Source organism: Thermoascus crustaceus, assembly GCF_041956765.1.
Source record: "Thermoascus crustaceus strain CBS 181.67 unplaced genomic scaffold VTN00scaffold_8, whole genome shotgun sequence".
NCBI lineage: Eukaryota > Fungi > Ascomycota > Eurotiomycetes > Eurotiales > Thermoascaceae > Thermoascus > Thermoascus crustaceus.
Window position 1 is genome coordinate 298,035 of NW_027192534.1, and position 21,683 is coordinate 319,717.

Below are 21,683 nucleotides of genomic sequence, written 5' to 3' on the forward strand. Positions count from 1 at the left end.
GAGTCTGGTTCTTCTTGTGTTGCACAGTTTTACCTCCGGGTCCATGACTTAACTCCGTTATTCTATTTCAGCTACTGAGTACAACTTGATCAGTGCCGCTAGAAAATACCCCTTAGTCTTTATCTCTGTTGTAGGGGAAAGAGACTGGGATAATGTCAGTGACTGTGGCCTGTTTTTCTGCCTTTTGCCGTTTTTGATGTGGACTACCTCAAATGCCCCGTTGGTTTCTAATGCTCACTTCTGGTGATTGCAATCTTAACATTCATCTGCACCCCTTTTCTGGATTCCTCCAGCTCACAACTATTGTTCTTTTAGTTCCATTACAACCTTCACGTTTCCCGGCTTTTGAGCTGCCCCGTAACCAGCTCCGTCCTGTCTTGATCTCAATCAGGAGAGGCAGAGAAACGGAAGTCTCAAGATGTCAGACATTGAAAAGAAAGATGGCAGTCAAAGCGTGATCCAGGACGTCAAGTCCGGCGATTCGTCAGTCTCCATAGACAGCGCGGCTGAGAAAAGACTGCTTTGGAAATGCGACTTCCACGTCCTCCCAATTCTCATGCTACTTTACCTGGCCGCTTTTCTGGATAGAATAAATGCAAGTCGGGGCCATTAAAAAATTCTTACCGTGATGCTGACTTGTCTTGAAGATAGGAAATGCACGGATCCAGGGTCTCGAGGACGACCTAGAAATGGCTGGCAACGATTACAATATCGCTCTGTTTATCTTCTTCGTACCGTATATCCTTTGTGAGGTTCCGAGCAACCTCATTCTGAAGAAAGTTGCACCTTCCACATGGCTTAGCGCCATTATGCTGGGATGGGGTATGATAATCTAATCCTCACGTTTCACTAAATGCTCACCTTGTCTGTTGCGAAGGAATCATCACTGTTTGCCAGGGAGTCACCCAGAGTTTCGGTGGCTTAGTTGCTTGTCGCTTCCTGCTGGGCATTTTCGAAGCTGGATTTGTGCCAGGTTCGTTATATCTCTTCATCTGTGGTGCTGTCTACTGATGTTACATAAGGGTGCGTATACTTGATTTCCATGTACTACAAGCGCTATGAAGTGCAATGGAGGATCAACGTTTTCTTCTCTTCCAGTATTATGGCTGGTGCTGTCAGTGGGGTAGGTCATCCTGAACACCGCAAAAGAAACGTCAGTTAAACAAAATCCAGCTGCTTGCCTATGCAATCGCGAATATGGCTGGAATTGGGGGCTACAACGGTTGGCGCTGGATTTTCATCATTGAGGGACTTGCTACCGTTGTCCTCGCCGTGGTGTCCAAGTTTATCATCGCCGACTGGCCAGAAACCGCCAAATTTCTGAACGAGAAGGAACGAGCTCTCCTGATTCGTCGTCTTGCCTCCGATCAAGGCGAAGCAAGAATGAACCATCTTGATAGAAAGGCTTCCAAACGCGCATTCTCTGATCTGAAGATCTATCTTGGGTAAGCACGCTGAAGTACAGAGTCTTGACGGGACTGACTGCATGCTTTCAGGATACTTATGTATTTCGGGATTGTCAATACTGGATACTCGACCTCTTTCTTCACACCTACCATCCTCAAACAGTTAGGGTGGACGTCGGTTCATGCGCAGGTGATGAGCATCCCGATCTATGTCGTTGCAACGGTGATCGCTCTCTGCACCGCTATAGTAAGTGATCGGCTTCGACACCGATTTGCCTTCACGATCTGCGGGTGCGTGATCGCGACCATCGGGTATATCATCCTTCTTTGCCAGACTTCGGTCCCGGTCGGAGCTCGATATTTTGCTATCTATGCAATCACTGGCGGTGGGTACATGACGCAGCCGGTACTGATGGGATGGCTCAGCAACAACATGGGCGGTCATTACAAGCAGTCGATAGCGTCTGCGATGCAGATCGGGCTTGGAAACTGTGGTGGCCTGGTTGCGAGCAACGTCTATCTCTGCTCAGAGGCTCCCACATACCCGACTGGATTCAGGGTCAGCCTTGCTCTAGTTTGGGTGTGCGGTATCGCCTGCATTGCATTCTTCTTGTATCTTCTGCGCGAAAACCGGCTTCGCGATCAAGGCAGGAGAGATCACCTCTATGACCTGCCTCCAGAGGAGCTGGACAACATCGGAGATGACCATCCGAACTTCCGTTTCACATACTGAGATGTCTTGGTAGCCGATCCTCCTGCTCATTCTTTCTCGAATAAAGAATGAATCGTTGTTCTGGAATGTCACTAGATCGGATGTAATGTTAAAACGTGGCGGTTGTAATTCGCCAATAATAGCACTGGCAGAGCACAAGGCAGCTTGCACAGCTGACACTGCTCCTGAACCACCTTCTTCAAGGACGCACAAGATGCACTCCACTTCGGATCAGCCATGGATGCTGCATAGGAGTCCATGGTGATAGCTCTCATGTAGGTCGTCAAGTGCACTGCTTGGCGCGGAATTGAGGCCGCCTTGGCGGTGAGGTCGGCACGCGCGGAATTAGGGCCGAGCCCCGCATCCCGTGAGCAGCCGAACTGCTCTCTGAGTCTGGTATGACCGACTGACCTCACTTCCCCGACACAAAGCGGTTTCAAGGATCCTCCAGCTTTACGCCGTCCGACCGCCGCCAAAATGACGAGATTCCGTTCGAGTCGTAAGAGGGACGCCAGCGCTTCCACGTCAGAGGATCCCTGGAAGGTGGACGACCCTTTTGGCCCGCCTCATATTCCCTCAACCACCTTCTCCGGTATCCAACGTCTGCGTGATACCTTGGCCCATAAGATCTCCCGGTCTGCCTGGGAAGAGAGAGAGTTCCTCAAGAAGGAGAAACGGTGCAAGGTTCCACTGACAGAAAGGAATATCGACACGCTCACCGCAAAGCTGGAGCAGGAAGATGCCCGTCACCTCGTTCAGCGTACCAGAGAAGTACAGATATCTGAATGGCTTCGGCAACTATCATGAGTCTGTGACCTTCGATCTAGATCCTGTGCCTGCGTGTTCCGCATGCACTCTGGTAAGACGATGACTGACATCGAACAGATCCGAAGCCATCGAAGATGCAGCCCCTGTAGCCGCCAACTCGCCGCAGAAGGCTCCATACGGTCTGTACACGGAGAAGCTCTCGGGCACCTCGTTCACAGCGCCACGAGAGGCAAACCAGCAGACATGGCTGTACAGGATCTTGCCTTCAGCGGCCCACCAGTCCTTCACACCGATCAATAGTGCCAGCAATGGTGTGTCCAACGGTGCTAGCAACGGAGAGTCCGACAGTCCCAACGACGGAACATCCAACGGTCACGGCAATGGCGTCTCCGATGGTGCTCACGACAAGTCGGTGCCCTTATCCAAGGTCCAGTTTCATCAAATACCAAACCAACTGCGCTGGGACCCATTCGACCTGAACACGTCTGTGGACTGGATTCATGGGCTCAATTTGATCGCAGGAGCCGGAGACCCCAGTATGAAATCCGGCATCGGAATGTATATTTACGCGGCGGGGAAGTCCATGGACGCTAAGACTGCGTTCTACTCGGCCGATGGGGATTTCCTCATCGTTCCGCAGCATGGAGTACTTGATATTCAGACTGAACTCGGGCACCTATTCGTTCGTCCAAATGAAATTTGCGTCATTCCGCGTGGTATCCGCTACCGGGTCTCACTACATGAAGAGCAGCCCGTGCGTGGGTACATTCTCGAGCTCTACCAGGGCCACTTCGAGCTACCCCCGCTAGGAGCGACAGGCTCCAACGGTCTCGCGAATCCGCGGGACTTCCAGGTTCCTGTTGCAGCATTTGAGGAGGACTATGGTCCTAACACTTCTTGGACCATCACTGGCAAATTCGCGGGGAACCTGTTCTCTGCAAAGCAGGATCACACCCCCTTCGACGTCGTCGCCTGGCACGGAAAGTACTACCCCTACAAGTATGATCTTGGCCGGTTCAACACGATGGGCAGCGTGAGCTACGACCATCCGGATCCCTCGATCTACACGGTCCTCAGTGCCCCCTCCCACTCCCACGGCCCCGGCACCGCGGTGGCCGATTTTGTCATCTTCCCACCAAGGTGGCTTGTGGCAGAGAACACCTTCCGTCCTCCTTGGTACCACAGGAATACGATGTCCGAATTCATGGGCTTAATCCACGGCTCTTACGACGCCAAGTCGGCCGGCAAAGGTGGATTCCAGCCCGCAGGTGCCAGTCTGCACAACACCATGTCGGGGCACGGGCCGGATCGTGAGGCATTCGAGAAGGCCAGCAATGCTGATTTGCAGCCGATGAAGGTCGGCGAGGGGAGCATGGCGTTCATGTTCGAAAGCTGCCTGATGGTCGGGGTGACGGAGTGGGGTCTCAAGACGTGCAAGAAGGTCCAGGAGACGTATAATACTGAGAGCTGGCTGCCGTTGGAAGTTCATTTCAAGAAGCCAGAGACGAAGGAGGTGAGAAGTCCCTTGCTAGCGGCGAAGTAAAAATGATGTATTCGGTAAGCGATACTGTTTCTCATATACCATGTACGTATTTAACGGTTTTCGGATTTGTGATAAATAATCGATTGCTATTTATTCATTGATTTTTTTTCTTGCTCCTTGCATCAATTTGTCGACATTAAGCAAGGTATAATCCGGTTTTGTAGCCGTAGCACGTCAAATACCAGACGCGCATAGACTTCAATCTGTGCTCCACTATCTCCAATATCCCCTCCCCAAAAAAGGAGAGGGGTAAACGCAGCCCTGTCGCATGCAGGAAGGTGGTACCCCAGAAACGAACATTTTCCAGCCCGCGTTTCTGGAATTATTCTTCTATTTTCTCCATCGATGGAGCTACAGACAACACAGTAATGCCGCGACCGAAAAAGGTCGCTATCATCGGTACGTTCCCAACACTAGTACTGTAGACATTCCAACGCTTCGACCTTGCTGAACCGACCCCAATATGTAATTCCATATAAATACATCCGTCTCTACATTTAAAATATCCATGTGCCTAAATCATTTACAGCTACTCACTAGGTACTAACACATCGCAGGCGCCGGCCCTTCCGGCCTCGTCACCGCAAAAACCCTCCTTCACAATTACCCGGAGGGAACGTTTGCCCCGACTATCTTCGAGAAAGAACGTGTCCTGGGCGGTCTATGGTCTGTGGATAGTCCCGATAGGGCCAATACTGCCTCCAAGGGAAATGATCCCGCACGTCGTGGGCATCAGGAACAAAGAAGAAAGCACCCAACGACTAGGGGATTTGTGAGCCCGTCCATGCGGACGAACCTCAGCCGGTTCACGGTCGGATTCTCTGATTTGGCGTGGGAATCGGTCTTCGGGACAGAAGATGCGTCGCTTTCGCTCTTCCCGCAGGCGTGGCAGGTGGGAAGGTATCTGGAGAAGTATGCGGAGAGGTATATCCCTCCGAGCGTGGTGAGGTTAGGGTGTAGGGTGGTGACGACTGTTCGTGAGAGTGAGATGGGGAAGGATTGTGATGATGGTGATAAGAGGAGATGGATGGTGCAGTGGATTGAGGTGGATGAGGGGAAGGAGGAACTGGATGAGAAGTACGTATGCATCTTTTGTGCGTCTGTCTTTCTATGGATGGTCGTACTGATACTGATACTACGACACTGACAGTGATTTCGAAAAGAGCGAAAACCTGAAAGGGGAGAATTTGCACTCAGAACGCTTCGACTTCCTCGTCGTAGCCTCGGGCTACTTCTCCCGGCCATATATCCCTGATGTCTCTGGCTTGGCTGACATCCAGGACAGAGTAGTTCATAGCTCCGCCCTTCGAGATGTCGAACAGTTCCTGTCTAATTTGCCATGCGACGAGCTACCTTTAGAGCAAGGTACATGTGCAACTGGCGGAAAGAGAAAGCTGGTCGTGATCGGGGGGAGCATGTCAGGAGCGGAGACCGCCTCCGCTCTCGCTTTACATCTTTCTTCATCTGCGCATGCGCCAGAGTCCTTGTCGTCGTCAGCTGAGCAATGGAAAGGATATACTGTTCATCATGTCTGTTCCAGACCATTCTGGTCCGTACCGACATATCTACCCAAGCCGGCAGGTCCTGAAAAGGACTCGGTACCTTCATTTCAGCCTCTCGATCTGGTCATGTACGACCTCTCTCGACGGCCTCCGGGCGAGATCCAGTACAATCTTGGCCCCGTTACTCCGGAACGCGCGTCCATGATGAGTGACTACTTCAAATCCATCCTGGGAACGGACCAGAGCGATCTCGGTGCCGGGAATCTCTCTCCTAGTGGTGAGGCATGGAAGGACCAGCCTCCTTGGGTTGCCATCAGCGATAGCTACGCTGAATACGTGCGTTCTGGAGCCATAAACGTCACAATTGGCAGGGTCTGCACCGTCAACCAAGACCCTGCTTCATCATCTTCGCTGGCAAAACTAGAGATCCGGCTCGCGGATGGAAATCTAGCGACCATGGACGATGTAACAGCCATCGTTCTCGCGACTGGTTTTACGCCGTTCGATTCCCTCTCTTTTCTTCCTGAAGATGTACTCTCCAAGCTCGAGTACTCCACCAATGATCCATTCCTCCCGATCATCCTGGATGGGAAGGCCTGTATGAATGCTGAGGTCCCGGATCTGGGATTCGTCGGGCTGTATAGGGGTCCGTACTGGGGCGTGATGGAGATGCAGGCGCGGAGACTCGCGCAGATTTGGGCACGGAATGATTATACGGCATCCTTACTACCTCCAGACGAGTTACTAGAAAATGAGAAAGAGATACAGCTTCTCCACAATCTTAGAAGAGCTGCTAAGCCTACTGCTGATCCGAACATGAAGAGCACCCAGCGCAGCCAGTTCCCGATGGGCGATTACGTCGGACTGATGGAGTCTTTCGCTAGGGACCTGGGTATCTCTCGCTTCGAGCTGCCCGGATACGAAAATAGAACTGGTCCTGTCGTGCCGGCTCGATACACTCTCCCCGTATTTGGAAGCGAAACCAAGAAGCAAATGAGCGAGACCGAAACGGCCATCACGCTCGACTCTCTACGCACCGTCCTCGGAGACAAGAACAGCAACATTGCCAGGAGATCCGTCGCCAAGGCAATATTCCGTTCTCTGCACGGGACATGGAAGTTCTCCCGAAGAGAGAGAACAGGAATAGGACCAGGCAAGGATCCCTCGGGTTCGGCACCTGGGGAAGTTGAAAGCTTCGTCTCTGTATCCGGCACCGCGACCTTCCATCCCAGATACCCATCTGAGCATGGGTACGAGAGCGAGTATCTCTACAAGGAGGTTCAAAACTCCAATGACTTCATCTCGACATCGACATCGACACCATCTTCATCAACGCCAGGGAACAGATCCAGATCTGTCTTCCGGCTCCGGGATACCGCACCAGATGATAACCTGCACATCAGAATCTGGTCCGTGGACATGGAAAAGTATCCCAACGTTGCTGCGAGGCTCTCGCATGGCCTGGAGTTTGGTCATACCATTCCGCCTAGACACGGAGAGACGCAAGCTCAAACTTCAGAAAGGGAGAAAGGGAAAGAGAAAGCAGCGACGACTGGAAGATCCATTTACCGCGCGAAGGGGAAAGGGACCAGCAACGATCACCCTCCTGGCAATGCCGGTAAGAATGACAGTAAGTGCGAGTGCGAATATGAATATACATTCCACATGCAAGGAGTGAGGATATCGTCGTGGGAAGTGATCGTCCGCTCGAAAAGACCCGAGAAAGGGGTTAATATTAGAGATGAAGATAGTAGGAGTATCAGGACCGTGGATAGTGGGGGTGGATATGATAGATACTGGTCACGGACTAGATATGAGCGACGACGAACAAAACTCATCAGTACGGGTTAAAGAAGAAGTATTTCCGTAGAAGATGTTATTCAACACCGTGGATATACTGTACATAATAATTTAGTCACAAAAAAAAGGTTCAGTTGGAAAGAAGTACTCTGCTTGAAAGCAATCTTCAGAAAGGTAGAACTCAACTCTTAATAGGAAAACAACAACAAAGAATGCCGAAAAAAAAAACCAACCAATAAAAAGACCCTTCCAACAAGATCCTCCCTATCCAACAAATACTCACATGCCAGAAAATAAAAACAAAAACAATATCGGACCACTAAAAAAAGTTCTCTCGAACGGGGAATCGAACCCCGGTCTCCCGCGCTTGACCTGATTATATACAGGGTGACAAGCGGAAATCATGACCACTAGACCATTCGAGATGCTTGCTTATCTAAGCCCCTTTGTCGTCATTTTTAATTTCTGTCGGCTGATTACTATTCTGTGGTGTTGAGAACAATTTAAGAAACAATACCCGTCGCGAATAATCATCAAAGGGATGCTGTTTCCCAGCTTAGGTGTTTATGGGTAGAGTGAAGATCTAGTATTGGGAGCTTTACTATCTGTTTATCGTTGGTCCTCCCTCTAAAGAATGGAAGCAATTGGAAACTACCTGGAAGATAGAAGGAGACTTGGACGTCATCATCATCCGCAACAGTAGTAGTCGCGGGGGTTGGATCGTAATTGTTCACTGCCATCTTCAGGAGCTTGTAGTTGTTGTGCTGGAATGAGGTCTGGACGTCTCAAGGGTCTCCCTTATCAGCCAAAGCGCACAAAAGCTGAGATCCGTATCACAGACACCGATTCCACTGAGCTTGGCAGTGAAGGCGGCAAGGTTCTCTCGTTCTGCAGCTGTAAACCCCTCCGACTCCTTTACCCAGACATCTTGGATTTCTTTGACCAGGTAGGGCAGATCGGTACAGAGTCTCTGTCCGTTGGACAGGATCGCTACTTCTTCGTCTTCCCCTTCTTCATCTATGTCTGTACCGTCCTTCTTATTTATCTTCTTTCGGCGAAGAGTGCCCAACTCCCTAGCAAAAAGGATCTGATTCGCAAGCCTATCCTGCTCGGGACCTCTGGCCGGGGTGACCTTTGCCGTCTGGATGAGGATATCCCATTTATCATGCAGGCTGGATTCAATCACTGCATCGTCCCATGATCTTTAAGGTAGAACTGAGTAAGGCTGAGGATGGAGTTCCGGATGTATTCACAGTTTCCCTCTGGATCTTCCGGGTCGGGGCCAAAGATTTTTCGCTTTTCTTCCCGGGTGAGCTTTGAAGGCGAGATGCAGGTTCCTGAGGGACAAGTGGCCATCTTTTTGAGAGTGGCTGGAGCCTGGAAAAGGGGAGGCGGGGTGAAACGATGGGGGGGGAGACGAGGGGGATGAGAACTGAACTTTTCGAGTTGGGAAGATGTCCTTATAAAGTAGAATCAAGGAGAGAGCGTAAATGTGAGGTCATGCGAGAGAAAGGATGCTGATGCCTAGATAGATATACATGTTGTGAATGGGAGTTGATGTCAACTCAGCAGGGGTGGCTATCAGTCGTCATATGATACTATGACAGACATTGTCACTTGGATATTCCCATATTATCCTCTTAGGCGTAAAGGAGGGACTTTCGTATATCTTTGTCCTCCAGAAAACTCAATTTCTTTGAATCGACTGACTGACTTGGTCTGCTCTTGTAGATAACTTACTGATCTACTAGTGACTACCTACAATCCAAATATCTAGCTAGCTATCTTTCCTGCTATCCACAGATCATACTTACTAGGTATGTATCTCTTCAAAGTAATCCTTATCGGCCTCCTGACAACTCCAGTTCTTTCATCTATTCCAGCACCTTTTCAACTGGGGCTGACACTCTGGCTCTGGCTGCAACTGAACCTTTTTCCTGAGACTGATGCTATGGCCGAACCTCTAGAGGCGGATGCTACCTTTCCAGAAGTTCCAGACTCGAAGAAACATCCCTGTTTCCCCTCTCTTGAACAGAAGCTTTAAGAGCTAAGTTTCCCCTAAACTTGTATAAACAAAAAGTGGTGTCTACTGACTCGAAAGTGACTTTTTTTCCAGCCCTAAACTTGAGTCTGCACACCAAATGGATGCAACTATCCACGGCCAACACATGTATGTCCTTGTAACTCAAGCATGGGGCCGAATTTGTCACCGTCGATGGAGGGGAAGGTGTCAATTGCTTACTCTTATATTACCGAGTCAGTTAAGATGCTGGATCTATATACCTACTAAGGCACGGCTGCTAGCGTTGACGGAATTCTAACCAGTTACTACCTACCTACCTACCTGAACCAATCAGCATGCCTTAAGGATACCTGGTATGCCAGGTGGTCTGCATTTCTGCTAGAACCACCTCACCCTTCATCAGAGACTGCCTCCCTACCTAACCTACCTAGGAACTGATCTTAGGCCTTTGGAAGCAGTCAGGAGACTTAGGGGCTTCTACCTAGGTAGAGCTAGCTGAAGTTCCCAAAGGGTGAATGTTCTACAGAGGCGGGGCAGTTCTAGACTTCAGATCCCCCTTCCCCCAAGATGCAAGGGGCGCGCTGCCCGCCCGTAACTCTTTTCCGTATACTGTAGATGTAGGTTAGCAGTTACCTGGACAGGACCGGGGCTGGACTTGCGCAGGGGCCAAATTGATAATCCCTTATTAGTCGATTGAATCGCCGGCAAACAAGGTTCAAGTTCGGAGGTCAGGTCATATCATATCACATGTTAGGTATTTAGTATCATGTATGTACATACCCCATACTAAGGACGTGATTGTAAACTCTATGTGCAGAAATTAAACTGGGGTGGAGTTTCCTCATCCAGAACCGGATCGTTGAGTCCATAGGAGGTACGGAGTAGTATATACGATATACGTCCCACGTGGCTGTGGCTGTGGCTGTAACTATCTACCAAGGACCTCACTGAGGTAAGTTGGAAGGATCGATAATAATAGATCTGATCATCGGCCACATGTCTTGACTCTGGATGGTTGATTGACATTCACACCTCACCCGCGGGCACGGGCCGCAAGGTTGCTTGGGGTTGAACGGGTTGAACGGGCGGGCCGGGACGGCGAGCTGGGAAACAGTGGCTTGGAGCTATAACTTTGAAAGGCACTGCTCCGGAATATCACTACCATATCCTGGCCAATGGAAGGGCAATCATTTGAAACGACACGCGGTCATCTTTGTATATTCATCTCATCCAAATCATCAAAGCTAATCTATCTACCTAAGGTAGTTGCCTCCAATTCCATATCCCAACATAACCGTAAATAAATCCACTTTTTCTTGCCCATTCCAGCATGAGATCAAAGGGCATCAGATCATAAACGCTAGGAATAGAAAACACAGTATATCATAATTCACAGTCCAAAAAGTCCCTCATAATCCATAAGACGCAATCCCATGTACAAGAAAATGCCTATCCCACGTAAAGCCTTATTGGTATATATGTATATCCCTTATGAAATCAACAAATCCCTGACGCTCATTCCCATCTTCCGCTGTTTATCTTGCGAGTTATCACTGCCGTCGTCTGACGGAGGAGGCAGAGGGGTGGACACGGGCACGTCCTTGGACGAGTCCATCGTGCCCCTGCGGTCCATGTTCAGCATGAGCAGAGCAGCGGACGCCTCATGGTCAATGTCCGATTCTGCATTACCAGATGAGACACTATTTCGCTGCGGCAGGATGGCTGGAGAGGCGGAAGCAGACGTAGTGGTTGTTGTCCATGTGAATCGCTGCTCACGCCGCGAGACGTCAGGGGACTGGGATGGGCCCAGCGCAGGGCTGGGGAGGGTAGTGGTATTGAACTCGATGGATAGTCGAGACGGATATTGGCGACCACGGGGAGAGAACGAAGGTGATACGTTGTTGTCGTGGGTGTTGCTGGGAAGCAGCTCGGGCGAAGATTGAGCACTCTCTCCCGACTCCTTTCCTCCAGGCAGGACATCCGGTGACGTGGGTGACGGCGGGGCCGGTGGCATCGGCGGCAGAGTTGTATTTCGGCCACCTGCCGTCTTGAGATCTGCTATACATTGTTCGAGATAGTTGACATAGTCGATGCTCGCCTGCTCCAGTCAGCCTCCACCGCTTGAACCTACAGCAAACAAAAGGAACCTACCTGCAGAATGGCAAGTTTGTGCATCTCCTGGCCCTTGCAGGCCGGGATCATGTTCTTCAGCGTTGCAAACTCCTCGTTCATCTTCGACCTTCGTCTCCGCTCGATCAGGCTGTGTGCCGTCTTCCTCGCGATCTTCCTGCCCGCTGCGCTGGTTGCGCTGGGCTGCTTCTTCTTGGAGTTGGCTGGAGCAGCTCCATTGGCCGCTGCCTTGCCCGAATCTTTAGCCTTGTTGGCCGCTTCTGCAGGCCGCTCCTGCGACTGCACCTTGGGCTTCATCTGGATGATCTTGCGGGTGCGGGTGGGAGGCGGTGGGAGGTCAAAGTGCTCCAGAGGCCGCTTGGTGCCAGCAGCCTGACGCACCGGACGGGAGTTTCCTCCCATGGCAGCGAGGTCTGGAGAGGTAGGAGATGTGGGACAGCAAGAAGCGGTGGAGTTCTTGCGTCTCGCGTCGACGGCAGTCGGGCTCAACGCAGCAGGAGGCAATGAGAAGCATTCAGAGCCCTCCGCACATGGCTGCTCGTTGCCCACGAGCTCCGCAGACATGGAGGGCGTGAGAGGCAGACGAGGACGGGACATGCTGGAGGTGTAGAAGACCGCTGCTCCAGCGGTCAGAGGGTCTATGTAGAATGGGGATGCAGAACGGGCAACGGGGGGGAGCTTCAGGCCAGCTGGGACGTTCAGTCAGATGTCAAGAGAGGGAGAGGGGCGAAGCTCCTTTAAGAGGAGCGGCGAGAAGATGGAGGAGCATGGCCGTGTTCACTCGCGATCGTCGCAGACATGGAGGAGATCCGGAGTGTCGCGTGCTTGAGCTTGGGTGTGCGCTGGCTGCGGCGCCTGATAGGCCGGCCCGCGGACATGTGCCCGGCACCGCGCTGTAACTGGCTGGGCGCCCGCGGCCTCTCAGGTGCAGCACGAGACTCACGGGCTGTCGATCTGGTCGTGCGACTCGCTCCACTGCTCTCTCTTGCTATCCAAAGACATGATAAACGTGAATCTCATTTCCCGCAGAGCTTGATTCGTGCCCTGGGCAATTTACTTCCATTGGCACTGCTATATCCTAAAAAAAAACAACTCAGAAAAGCCTGTCCAGGCAGGTTGACCCGTCATAAAGCATACAATCATAATCATAGAATCCAACATCACTCCCGTTTCTTTTCACCCATCCTGTCCCACTCCCGCTTCATCCAGCCCGTCCGCGATGCCATCCAGGGTTCCTGTTGAGCCCTGAGCGCGCAGTCAGTGTGTTTCCAGACAGGAACCTCCGCACGTGCGTCGTCCGCGGGCACTTACGCTTCTCCTCAGTGGATATACTCGGGAACACACAGCCTATCGCATTCCTGGTACACGCTCCAGCTTCGCCGTCCCGTCAGCTTTAATTCAGCCCCGCGGGCGCCGCCGCCTTGGGTCCTTTTTTGACTCACCAGTATTCCTCCCGGGTGGGGAGTGCGATGCTGCACACCTGCGCCTGCAGCGAGCACAGCGTCGTGCAAATGTTGGTTCCTGCGACGTTTTCCGGCCTGGGCCTGTGGTGCGCGGCCCGCGTGCTGTTACTGATCTGTTGAACGTGCGCGGCCATAGGCAGCGTCTGGTTCCCGGCCGCGTGGTGCTTGGGCAATGCCGCTGCACTGCCAGCCACAACGGCCATGCTGAGGGTGACAAGGTTGTTGAGCTGCATCGTGTTGCCTAAAAGGTAAAGTTAGGGTTGTTCTGGTCTGGAGACAAGCCTCTGTCCGCTTCGCCTGCGAGATGCTGAACGAGACAAGTTGATCAATTCTTCTTCGAGTCCTTGCTCAGCAAGACAGAAGTCTCCATGGCTCGAAAATGCCCCTCTTATATACCCTCCGTGCCCGCAAATACGTCTTCCATATCAGGAAATATGATGCCACTGAGATCAGCCATTGTGCCCGGTTTTCCAGCATTCCACATTCCAGCCCCGCGTACCCCTGGGCTCCGCCACCTACGTCTTGATCAAAGTTCCGATCAAGCCCCTCTCATAATATTCCTTTTCGTTTTCTGTGTGTCTCCAGATATTTCCAGTCTCCCGGTGCGGTGGTGCATACCTGTCTGTGGGTTGGCGTCCCCAGTTCCTGTGACACCTGACACCCCTCCATCCAGAACGCAGCATAATCGCACAGGCTGGACGCCACATTCCCAGCCTGTTGACACTGACAATTTCATGCATCTCTTTTCTATTATCACATCACTGGGGCTTGATTTGCCATAAAACTTTCGGAAACAAACGATGCTGATCATGTCCTCGAAATTCTAGATCCCCATTGGAACTGTCAGGTAGATACCTATAGCATGCACCAGGGTTTGAACATGACTGGCTGTCTGGATCCTTTCCGTTGCCTTTTAATTATCCTCTTAGGATTCCACTGATAATCAAGTTCCCGATCTATCGACATCTTTATCCGTGTGTCGCTGCGATTGCGTCTACCGGCCCTGCCAGAACTTTCTTTTCGTTCTTTCTCAGTGCGTCCCGCGCTCTCTCTCTCCCTCTCTCTCATATTCCTGAATCCATCGCATTAAAGTCAATACAATACCAATGCGTGAGAGAGGAGGGCGTGGCACAGATTCCAATAGCAAGTTAGTTTGCCACTCTTCGCCCTCCGAAGGGTGTGGTGTGGTCTATGATCCAGGATGGGTGAAGTATCATCCCCGCAGGGAACATGAAATGTTTCAGACCTTCTTTTTGACAGGTCGGATCGACATTTGATCGTTTCATTTCGTCAAACTACTCCCCTCCATTGGGAGTTATAGGATACGAGAAAGATCCCTGGGTGCTTTCATCATCTTATCTCGTTCTATCTTGCCTCTCCTTGTCTTATCTATTGACTCGCCCCCTATCTATTATTTAATTACCTTGCCACCTTATCCGTGTGTCGGATAAGATCAGATGATATACAGATCATCAAACACAAAGGCATGCTGCTTTGATGAAGTGAGATCATGTCCCGGCAATGATGAGGGGTTCTCGGAATCGACCCTCACGAAGTTGCGGATGATATCTTTCGTTCTTTCCAATATCACCCTTCCTTTTCGCCCCTTCCTTCTCTCCAGCAAGCTCAGCCACCTAGGTAAACAGCCTCTGCATCAAAATATCCCCAAACGCCTCCTCCACAGGCGAGCCATCCATCCTCGTGATCCGATTCCCCGCCCGCATACTCAACCAATGCCCGTGATCATTCGTGCTGGCAACCTCGCTATCGATCCGGTGCCGGTTCCGCCGGTCCACGACGCACATCCCCCGCGTCCACTGGCCCGTCGTCTCGATCCGGATGTCCTCCGGCGACGTCGGGGTCGGGGTCCAGCGCTCGTCGTCCGCCGTGAGCGCGTACCACACGCACACGGGGTCGTGCAGGCTCAGTGAGGCGTTGTCCCCCTCGTGGCCCGGGTGCATGGACTCGAGCTGGCGGAAGGTGTGCGCCATGAAGGCCGATACCCATTCCGCGAGCGGGGAGCCTGCTTCCACCAGGGGGCCGACGGTCCGGCGGAATTGGCCCCGCGTCATGTTGTGCCGCAGGGTGATATCCAAGGGAAACAGCTTGAGGGTGAGCTGCTTGCTGAGTTTGGGCGGGTATGGGGCCAAAAGCTTGGAGGTTGTGGGCGGCGTCGTGCTGGCTGGGTTGGGCGAGGTGAGGGCGAAGACGCGCGCCGCGGCGACGGCGTCAGCGTACGCGTTAAATTCGCCGACGGGTGTGACCTGTAGATGGCATCAGCAACCTGCTTTTCTTTCCTTCCATAAAAAACATAAATTCGGATTCAAGCATAAGAAATATTGAAACTTACATTCCCCGGCCTATTCACCGCTCCACCCATAACCACCACCTCCTTCACCCTCAGAAATGTCTCCGGATCCTTGGCCGCCGCCAGGGCGAGGTTTGTCAACGGTCCCACCGCGACGAGGGTCACCGTCTCCGGGTCATTCTCGCGCAGGATGTGGAGGATCTCGTCGTGCGCGGGCTTCTTCGAGGCGATGAAGGAGCGGTGCGCGGGAGGCTGATCGCCAGTTTGTTCCACGGTGTCGATCACGCTGGGGGTGACGTCCGAGTCGAAGAGGTGTTCCCAGGTTTGGGCAGGTGTGAAGTGCGGGTGCTATCGTGTATCATTGTTAGTATCTACATGGTGTATAAGATCCGGTAGGTTATCCAGTATCTAAATAGACGCGGATGGATGGATAGATAGATGAGTATACGTACACTAGCATGGATACCCCCGAGGCCGTCGGTTCCGTCTGTAGCAGTATCATGTTAGTATTTTTCCCGTGCTGAGTTCTTCCATGTATATTAGTTTCTTGTTATAAGAAAAAAGGATACTCACGAAAGTAATCCGCCAGCATCTTCTGGTCCTCGAGCGGATCCTCCGCGCCGACGGCCACGACGGGGCGGAACGCGCGCAGGGCACCGAACCCCTCGGGCTGGCCGCGCTCCTTGCGCCAGCTCATCTCGCGCTCGATGATGTGGAACATGGAGACGACGTTTCGGAGGCAGCTGCATTCGTCAAGTTAGACAGGTTGTTCAAATGTGATCAAATGACCGCGAGGTATGTGGACGGGAAAAGAGATGCGATGATGGGATGCATGGAGGAAGCATAGGAATGTGGCTTATATGTACACAAGGATGCTGGAAATGATGATAAGACTTGCGAGGAAGAGACATGAAGAGACAACATGCATGCAAAGGTGTAAAAAAAGTACAAATGTTATGGCACAAATCATAGACGATGGATAACCAGAGGAACAAGGGTATACATATTTCGTCAGGGAATGATCATGAGTATTTTTTCTCTTCTTCTTTGAATCCCTAAAATACTCCTTCGTGCTTTATTATTGAAATACAGTCTAATAGGTACATGCATGCATGGATGTTTGCAGCTGACGACTGAACTTACCTCCTCACCTCGATATTCCCAAACGTCAGCGAAATCAACAACACCTCGACCTCCTCCGGCTTCGCGGAAAGCGCAAGCAGGAGGCCGAGGATGTCATCAATACCCTAGATACGATGTTAGCCATTGTGTCGTCGCGTTCTTTAAGAGGATGCAGCGGTTCCATTCTTGATCTGGCCAACAGCGCGGGGTGAATGGTGGGGTAGCTGCATCTATATGCGTCCGGCGTTTGCATGCACAGGGTGGGAAAGTATACATAATTATACTTACCGGATCGGTATCGATGATGATCTTCTTTTTCGCAGCCATGGTTGCTTCGTGTATCCTGTCTTGGAACTGGATAGTGATAAAATGAAGTTGCGTTCCTTATCGTGCTACTACTGAGGGGTGCGGACAAACGGCAGAAATAAATATCCGAGATTGGGTAGTATCAAACACAGATACCGCAGGCTCAGAATATCTTCATTGCAGCACAGTACAAAAAAGAAGACAGTGACAAAGAGCCAAAGCTCTTAACCCAGTTACTCGTAAGATGCGGCTTTCTCTCCCTCGAGTAGCTGTTACTCTTAGTGTGAAAGAACATCTATTAACAGTCAAGTCATTATTGAATAAGGTTCTTAGCAGTTACCGCCTTAGGCACTGACAGGTGTGGTTAGCGGGGTCCTCCTACTACGCAGTACGCTTGTCATCTATGTGGCCTTGATATATTGGCAAGACTATGGATGTATGTGTTAACGTCAATACTCGTTCGAAACCCTCTGGATTGGAAATGTCGAACGGCACATGCGAGTGCCTGGTCACAATCCGTATGCAGCCCGCGCTCACTTAAGCACGGAGAAACCGCTCAGGGACATCCGCTACTTAAATGTGAACGACAGTGAGCCTAACCAGCCTGCGGTCAAGTATCCGCAAGTATCATAGCGAGTTTCAAAAAATTAACACTGCCATCTCGGCGCCAAGGAGTTCAGCCAAAGATACCAGTCAAACAAATGAGAAACATCTGCCCAGACTCTCACCCATTTGATCGGAATGTTGGGTGCCATGAGCCGCGCATTTCTGGTCTCACGCATACATGGAAACATGCAGAACCAAGACATGCATGTGAGAATCCTCCGTACATCGAGACCAACCTTGGAAGGCTGGAAAACGTCGCTGCGGGGAAAATGCGCCTGTCCTTGATCTCGGAGCTCTAGAACCACCCGACGTTGCTTTCTGGCATCTGCTGACATGTTCATGCGATAATTTGATTTATCATCTAACCATAAAACCATCGTGCGCTTGTAGAATGTATGCTTCTGTCAAATTTGTTGACGCTGGTGGCAGCTATTCACTTACGGACATTCTTGGCGGATCTTGGGTAGCGGGCGCGCCGTGCTCTAGACTGATGCTACGCTATTCGGATGTCCGATGACTCTCCGTGCATCTTGTCTTCGGAGGTCCTCGTGGAAACTCTGAACAATGTGTCCTGAAATGTTTGCTGAGATCCTCCTGTGCGGGTCGGCTGACAGGTTGCATTCCTTACGAAGAATACATGTGTATGCCCGACGGTCATGGGTAATGTGGCAGTCCCTTGAAGTAAACGAGCCCCAGGAGATATACGTTGTGCTCTGTCTATAGTCTTTTCGTCCATTTATGTACTCCTAGCGGCCAAGGGTGACAAATGTGATCCAGCGGCCGACTACAGGGAGAAACACCTGAAGATGCACGGAATAGCAGTGTCCGTTCCCAGTCTAGCTGTTGTGAATAACATCTAAGACGTTCCGGAGTTTGCTCAGTGGAACGGTGTCGATGTTGAAACCTTGGTAGCTTGTCGAGAGTCTCCTGCTCGAATAGGGTTAGTTGCTGGGGGTGGCATACATTAAGGGGAAATGAGACAGGCACACTGCACAAGCCGCGCGCCGGGTGAGCCTTCGACAGACCAGATCGAGAGACGTGGCCAGTCAGATGGGCCCTGTGCGTGTCTATCTCCAGGGGTAACTAATATCCGTGGACGTCTCCAATCGGGGATCTCGCGTAGATGCGACGTCCCTTCACGGAACCCACCATCAGGGGAGACGCGACTCATCGACATCGGGCGCATACATACTTGTCGTCTTGTACGCAGGTTGCAGGCCGCGTCCCTCGGGACTTGGGAGACGTGGTGGAGAGCCGTGAACCGTCGGTGGGAGCTGTAAGCAGCCAGTGAAGAGTCACAGCCGGGCACGCTCTCCACAGAAACAATGAACGTGGGACTATTGGGGATAAAGTGGACTCTGGAGTGTTGAGCACCGTAAGCAGAGAAGAAGGGGGGACGGTGTGGTCGCGGCGTAAGGAGCTCCGAGCAGCATGGAGTAATGCAAGCTGGGCAGCTCGCGGCCCCGGGCTCAGCCAGCCAGAACGCCAAGCGCGCAAAGACCACATCACCTTCAACCATCCTGCCTTCTTTCTCTCGATTTTGTATACTTCACTGCACGCTTCGCCCTCTCGCCTGCTTCTCTCCTGGCCTGGTCCTCTGGCTTTCGCTGGTTCCAGGACCATCCTCCTCTCTCCAAGCTGAGGTCGTATCATGACGCCTGCTGCTTCCACGCTCGTCATCTGATCGCTCGCCTTTGCTTTCCAACTCATGCCCTTCATACCTCTTGACGCCCCCTAAGCGCAATCGAAACCCTTGACGCTCCAGGTCCCCCAAGCGTAACTTGTCATCTAGTCGCGACTGCAGCTCGACGAGCTCTTTGCTCTGTGAGCTGGCCTGATACGACTTTACGGCGTTCCAACGGTCTCCGATTCTCCAAAGGCCATCTGGCCTCCAGAACATTTCCCGCTGCACTTAGCCTAGACTCTCCGTGATCTCAACGGCCCAGCCTGATGCCCTGAAGCGCTGGACACCCGCGAGAGATCGCTACACGACTATTGCGCTTAACGGTACAACCAAGTTCCGAACTGCTTTTTTGTCGCAACCTCCGCACTACACCATCTCCGCGCGAGGACCCTAGGGCGAAGCGGCGTCGGTAAACCCCACGACAACACATTTTACTTGCCATTTGGACACCGATCCAAGTACGTATACACGATTCTCTTCCTCTCTGTGATTGGTGATGCAATTGCTGACAACGATATAAACAGTCCTAGTGAAGATGAACCCATACCTGAGCTGGGCGATCGTGCTGGTCGTCGCAGGCAGCCTAGGCTGGTACTACAACAATACACCCAACATCAAGGGCAAGGCTGCTATCAAGCCTGCCGTCAAGCCTGCCGTCGAGAAGAGTGAGAATACTCAGAGCGCTAAGAAGCAGAAGCAAAAGACGAAAAAGACCCCCAAACCATCCTCCGCACCAGTCAGCAAGCCGGAGGAGAAGCCTGTAGCACAGGCAGCATCTCAGGATGCTGATAAGCCGGAAGAGGATATCGACAACAAGGAGTTTGCTAGGCGTTTTGCCGCTGTGAAGACCGGGGTTTCCCCATCACCCAACCGCAAAGACGACAAGAAGGAGAAGCGGGCGAAGAAGGCCGCCGCTAGCCAGCTCGAAAGCGGCAGCAGTGAGGTCTCGGGATCCCATGTGTCCACCCGTGCGTCGTCTACGACCGGAGCTGATGCAGATGATGACCTCTCGCCAGCTGGGTCGCCTGAGGTGAAGGCTACTGTTCCCACTGCCGGTTATGTCTCCGACATGCTCGAGACTCCTGCGCCTGGTGCTTCGGTTCTTCGTTTGACGGGTTCGGTTGAGAGCCAGTCAAAGAAGCAGAAGCCACAGTCTTTCAAGCCTGTGGAAACCAAGAAGCAGCGCCAGCAGAGACTGAAGAATGAGGCCAGGAAACAGCAGATCCAGGAGGCCGAGCAGGAGAGGCGCAAGCTGCTCGAGAAGCAACTCCACACTGCTAGGGAGGCTGAGCGTCGTGAGGCTGCCAGATCCAAGCAGACACCTCCGCCCAATGCGTGGAAAGCCAACAACGCCACCAACATGACCAACGGTGCCTCGACGACTATTCCGAGTCAGCATGCGGAACTCCTCGACACGTTCGATAAGGAGACGCCTTCTGCAAAGCCGCAACAAGCCAGTAAGAACTCCAAGCAGGTCAACAACTCGACCCAAGGAAAGTGGGCCCAGGGTCTGCCACCTGAAGACGAACAGATGCGCATACTTGGAGCCGCGAGTAGCGAGAACGAATGGACCACCGTCTCCACCAAGAAAGGCAAGAAGAAGACTGAGAAGGCCGATGAGAGCGTCAGCGATGCCGATGCCAGCACTTCTGAGAACCAGGCAACTAGCGACTGGACCGAACCGAAGATTTCGCCGATGCCCCTTCAGGAGGTCCCGCGCCAGGAGATCCCACGCCGTGGTCAGAAGGGTCACCCTCTCGACTCGGACTGGATTGCGTGAGTTATCTCACACCTTGCGAATGCGCTTGCCGCGTCTCTTTATCTCGGGGTTCCTTGTTTACTTCTTTACCCTCCCATTACCCTGTATCAATTACATCTACTCATGGCTTTGGCGTTCTGGTTGCTTCATGTATCAAATTCCCACCTGGCGAGGTTTTCTCTGTACGCTTATTCTATTCAGGGGAAAAGTCCATTCCATGGTGTTCAATATGAATAATGTTCTTTGTCCCTGAGGACAAGGGATTATCACCCCCAACTACCCTGCGCTTATCACCCGAGTGATTATACCATACTACTTGCCTTACTGAAAGATTCTGTGTCCTGCAGGATGCTGTTTCTTCGAAGCTGTGTTCTCTGTCCGCTTGCGATCCTCCCTGCAAGTTCTGGGCAATAATGTCAGAGCTTGCATGGCCATGGTCTTTTCGTCCTCTGGTGGTTCGATATGAGGGATATGCACAGATGGTCCAGTGCTGTCAGTGGAACCAACATGACAACGGCACAGAGTTCTGGTTCTCATCGTGTTCCTTTTGT

The 21,683-nt window shown here is 51.9% G+C and overlaps 8 protein-coding genes and 1 non-coding gene across 9 annotated transcripts; 4 read left to right on the plus strand and 5 right to left on the minus strand.

Annotated features, from left to right (window-relative positions):
- Nucleotides 1–418: 418 nt before the first annotated feature.
- VTN00DRAFT_9699 (uncharacterized protein) lies at nt 419–2,139 on the plus strand (the record flags this gene model as incomplete). The annotated part of the gene is made up of 6 exons (XM_069436682.1): nt 419–595; nt 648–822; nt 878–973; nt 1,023–1,123; nt 1,174–1,445; nt 1,497–2,139. 6 exons carry the CDS (start codon nt 419–421, stop codon nt 2,137–2,139), a joined length of 1,464 nt encoding a protein of 487 aa, XP_069284298.1.
- A 456-nt stretch (nt 2,140–2,595) lies between these two features.
- Nucleotides 2,596–4,429, plus strand: VTN00DRAFT_9700 (uncharacterized protein; the record flags this gene model as incomplete). The annotated part of the gene is made up of 3 exons (XM_069436685.1): nt 2,596–2,795; nt 2,854–2,925; nt 3,004–4,429. The coding sequence occupies 3 exons, from the start codon at nt 2,596–2,598 to the stop codon at nt 4,427–4,429; spliced, it is 1,698 nt and encodes a 565-aa protein (XP_069284299.1).
- A 368-nt stretch (nt 4,430–4,797) lies between these two features.
- Nucleotides 4,798–8,932, plus strand: VTN00DRAFT_9701 (uncharacterized protein; the record flags this gene model as incomplete). Its single annotated transcript, XM_069436686.1, has 4 exons — nt 4,798–4,828; nt 4,987–5,506; nt 5,580–7,561; nt 8,571–8,932. 4 exons carry the CDS (start codon nt 4,798–4,800, stop codon nt 8,930–8,932), a joined length of 2,895 nt encoding a protein of 964 aa, XP_069284300.1.
- Nucleotides 8,063–8,156, minus strand: VTN00DRAFT_t188. Its single transcript has one exon. It is a non-coding gene; the product is annotated as a tRNA-Asp (tRNA).
- Nucleotides 8,933–11,243: 2,311 nt separating the features above from the next.
- VTN00DRAFT_9702 (uncharacterized protein) lies at nt 11,244–12,481 on the minus strand (the record flags this gene model as incomplete). The annotated part of the gene is made up of 2 exons (XM_069436687.1): nt 11,244–11,852; nt 11,906–12,481. The coding sequence occupies 2 exons, from the start codon at nt 12,479–12,481 to the stop codon at nt 11,244–11,246; spliced, it is 1,185 nt and encodes a 394-aa protein (XP_069284301.1).
- Nucleotides 12,482–13,044: 563 nt separating this feature from the next.
- VTN00DRAFT_9703 (uncharacterized protein) lies at nt 13,045–13,804 on the minus strand (the record flags this gene model as incomplete). The annotated part of the gene is made up of 3 exons (XM_069436688.1): nt 13,045–13,129; nt 13,327–13,588; nt 13,744–13,804. The coding sequence occupies 3 exons, from the start codon at nt 13,802–13,804 to the stop codon at nt 13,045–13,047; spliced, it is 408 nt and encodes a 135-aa protein (XP_069284302.1).
- A 1,177-nt stretch (nt 13,805–14,981) lies between these two features.
- On the minus strand, nt 14,982–17,104 carry VTN00DRAFT_9704 (uncharacterized protein; the record flags this gene model as incomplete). The annotated part of the gene is made up of 6 exons (XM_069436689.1): nt 14,982–15,611; nt 15,698–16,003; nt 16,108–16,142; nt 16,229–16,398; nt 16,799–16,902; nt 17,066–17,104. 6 exons carry the CDS (start codon nt 17,102–17,104, stop codon nt 14,982–14,984), a joined length of 1,284 nt encoding a protein of 427 aa, XP_069284303.1.
- A 1,549-nt stretch (nt 17,105–18,653) lies between these two features.
- VTN00DRAFT_9705 (uncharacterized protein) lies at nt 18,654–19,208 on the minus strand (the record flags this gene model as incomplete). The annotated part of the gene is made up of 1 exon (XM_069436690.1): nt 18,654–19,208. The coding sequence occupies one exon, from the start codon at nt 19,206–19,208 to the stop codon at nt 18,654–18,656; it is 555 nt and encodes a 184-aa protein (XP_069284304.1).
- Nucleotides 19,209–19,908: 700 nt separating this feature from the next.
- On the plus strand, nt 19,909–21,153 carry VTN00DRAFT_9706 (uncharacterized protein; the record flags this gene model as incomplete). Its single annotated transcript, XM_069436691.1, has 1 exon — nt 19,909–21,153. The coding sequence occupies one exon, from the start codon at nt 19,909–19,911 to the stop codon at nt 21,151–21,153; it is 1,245 nt and encodes a 414-aa protein (XP_069284305.1).
- Nucleotides 21,154–21,683: the final 530 nt, after the last annotated feature.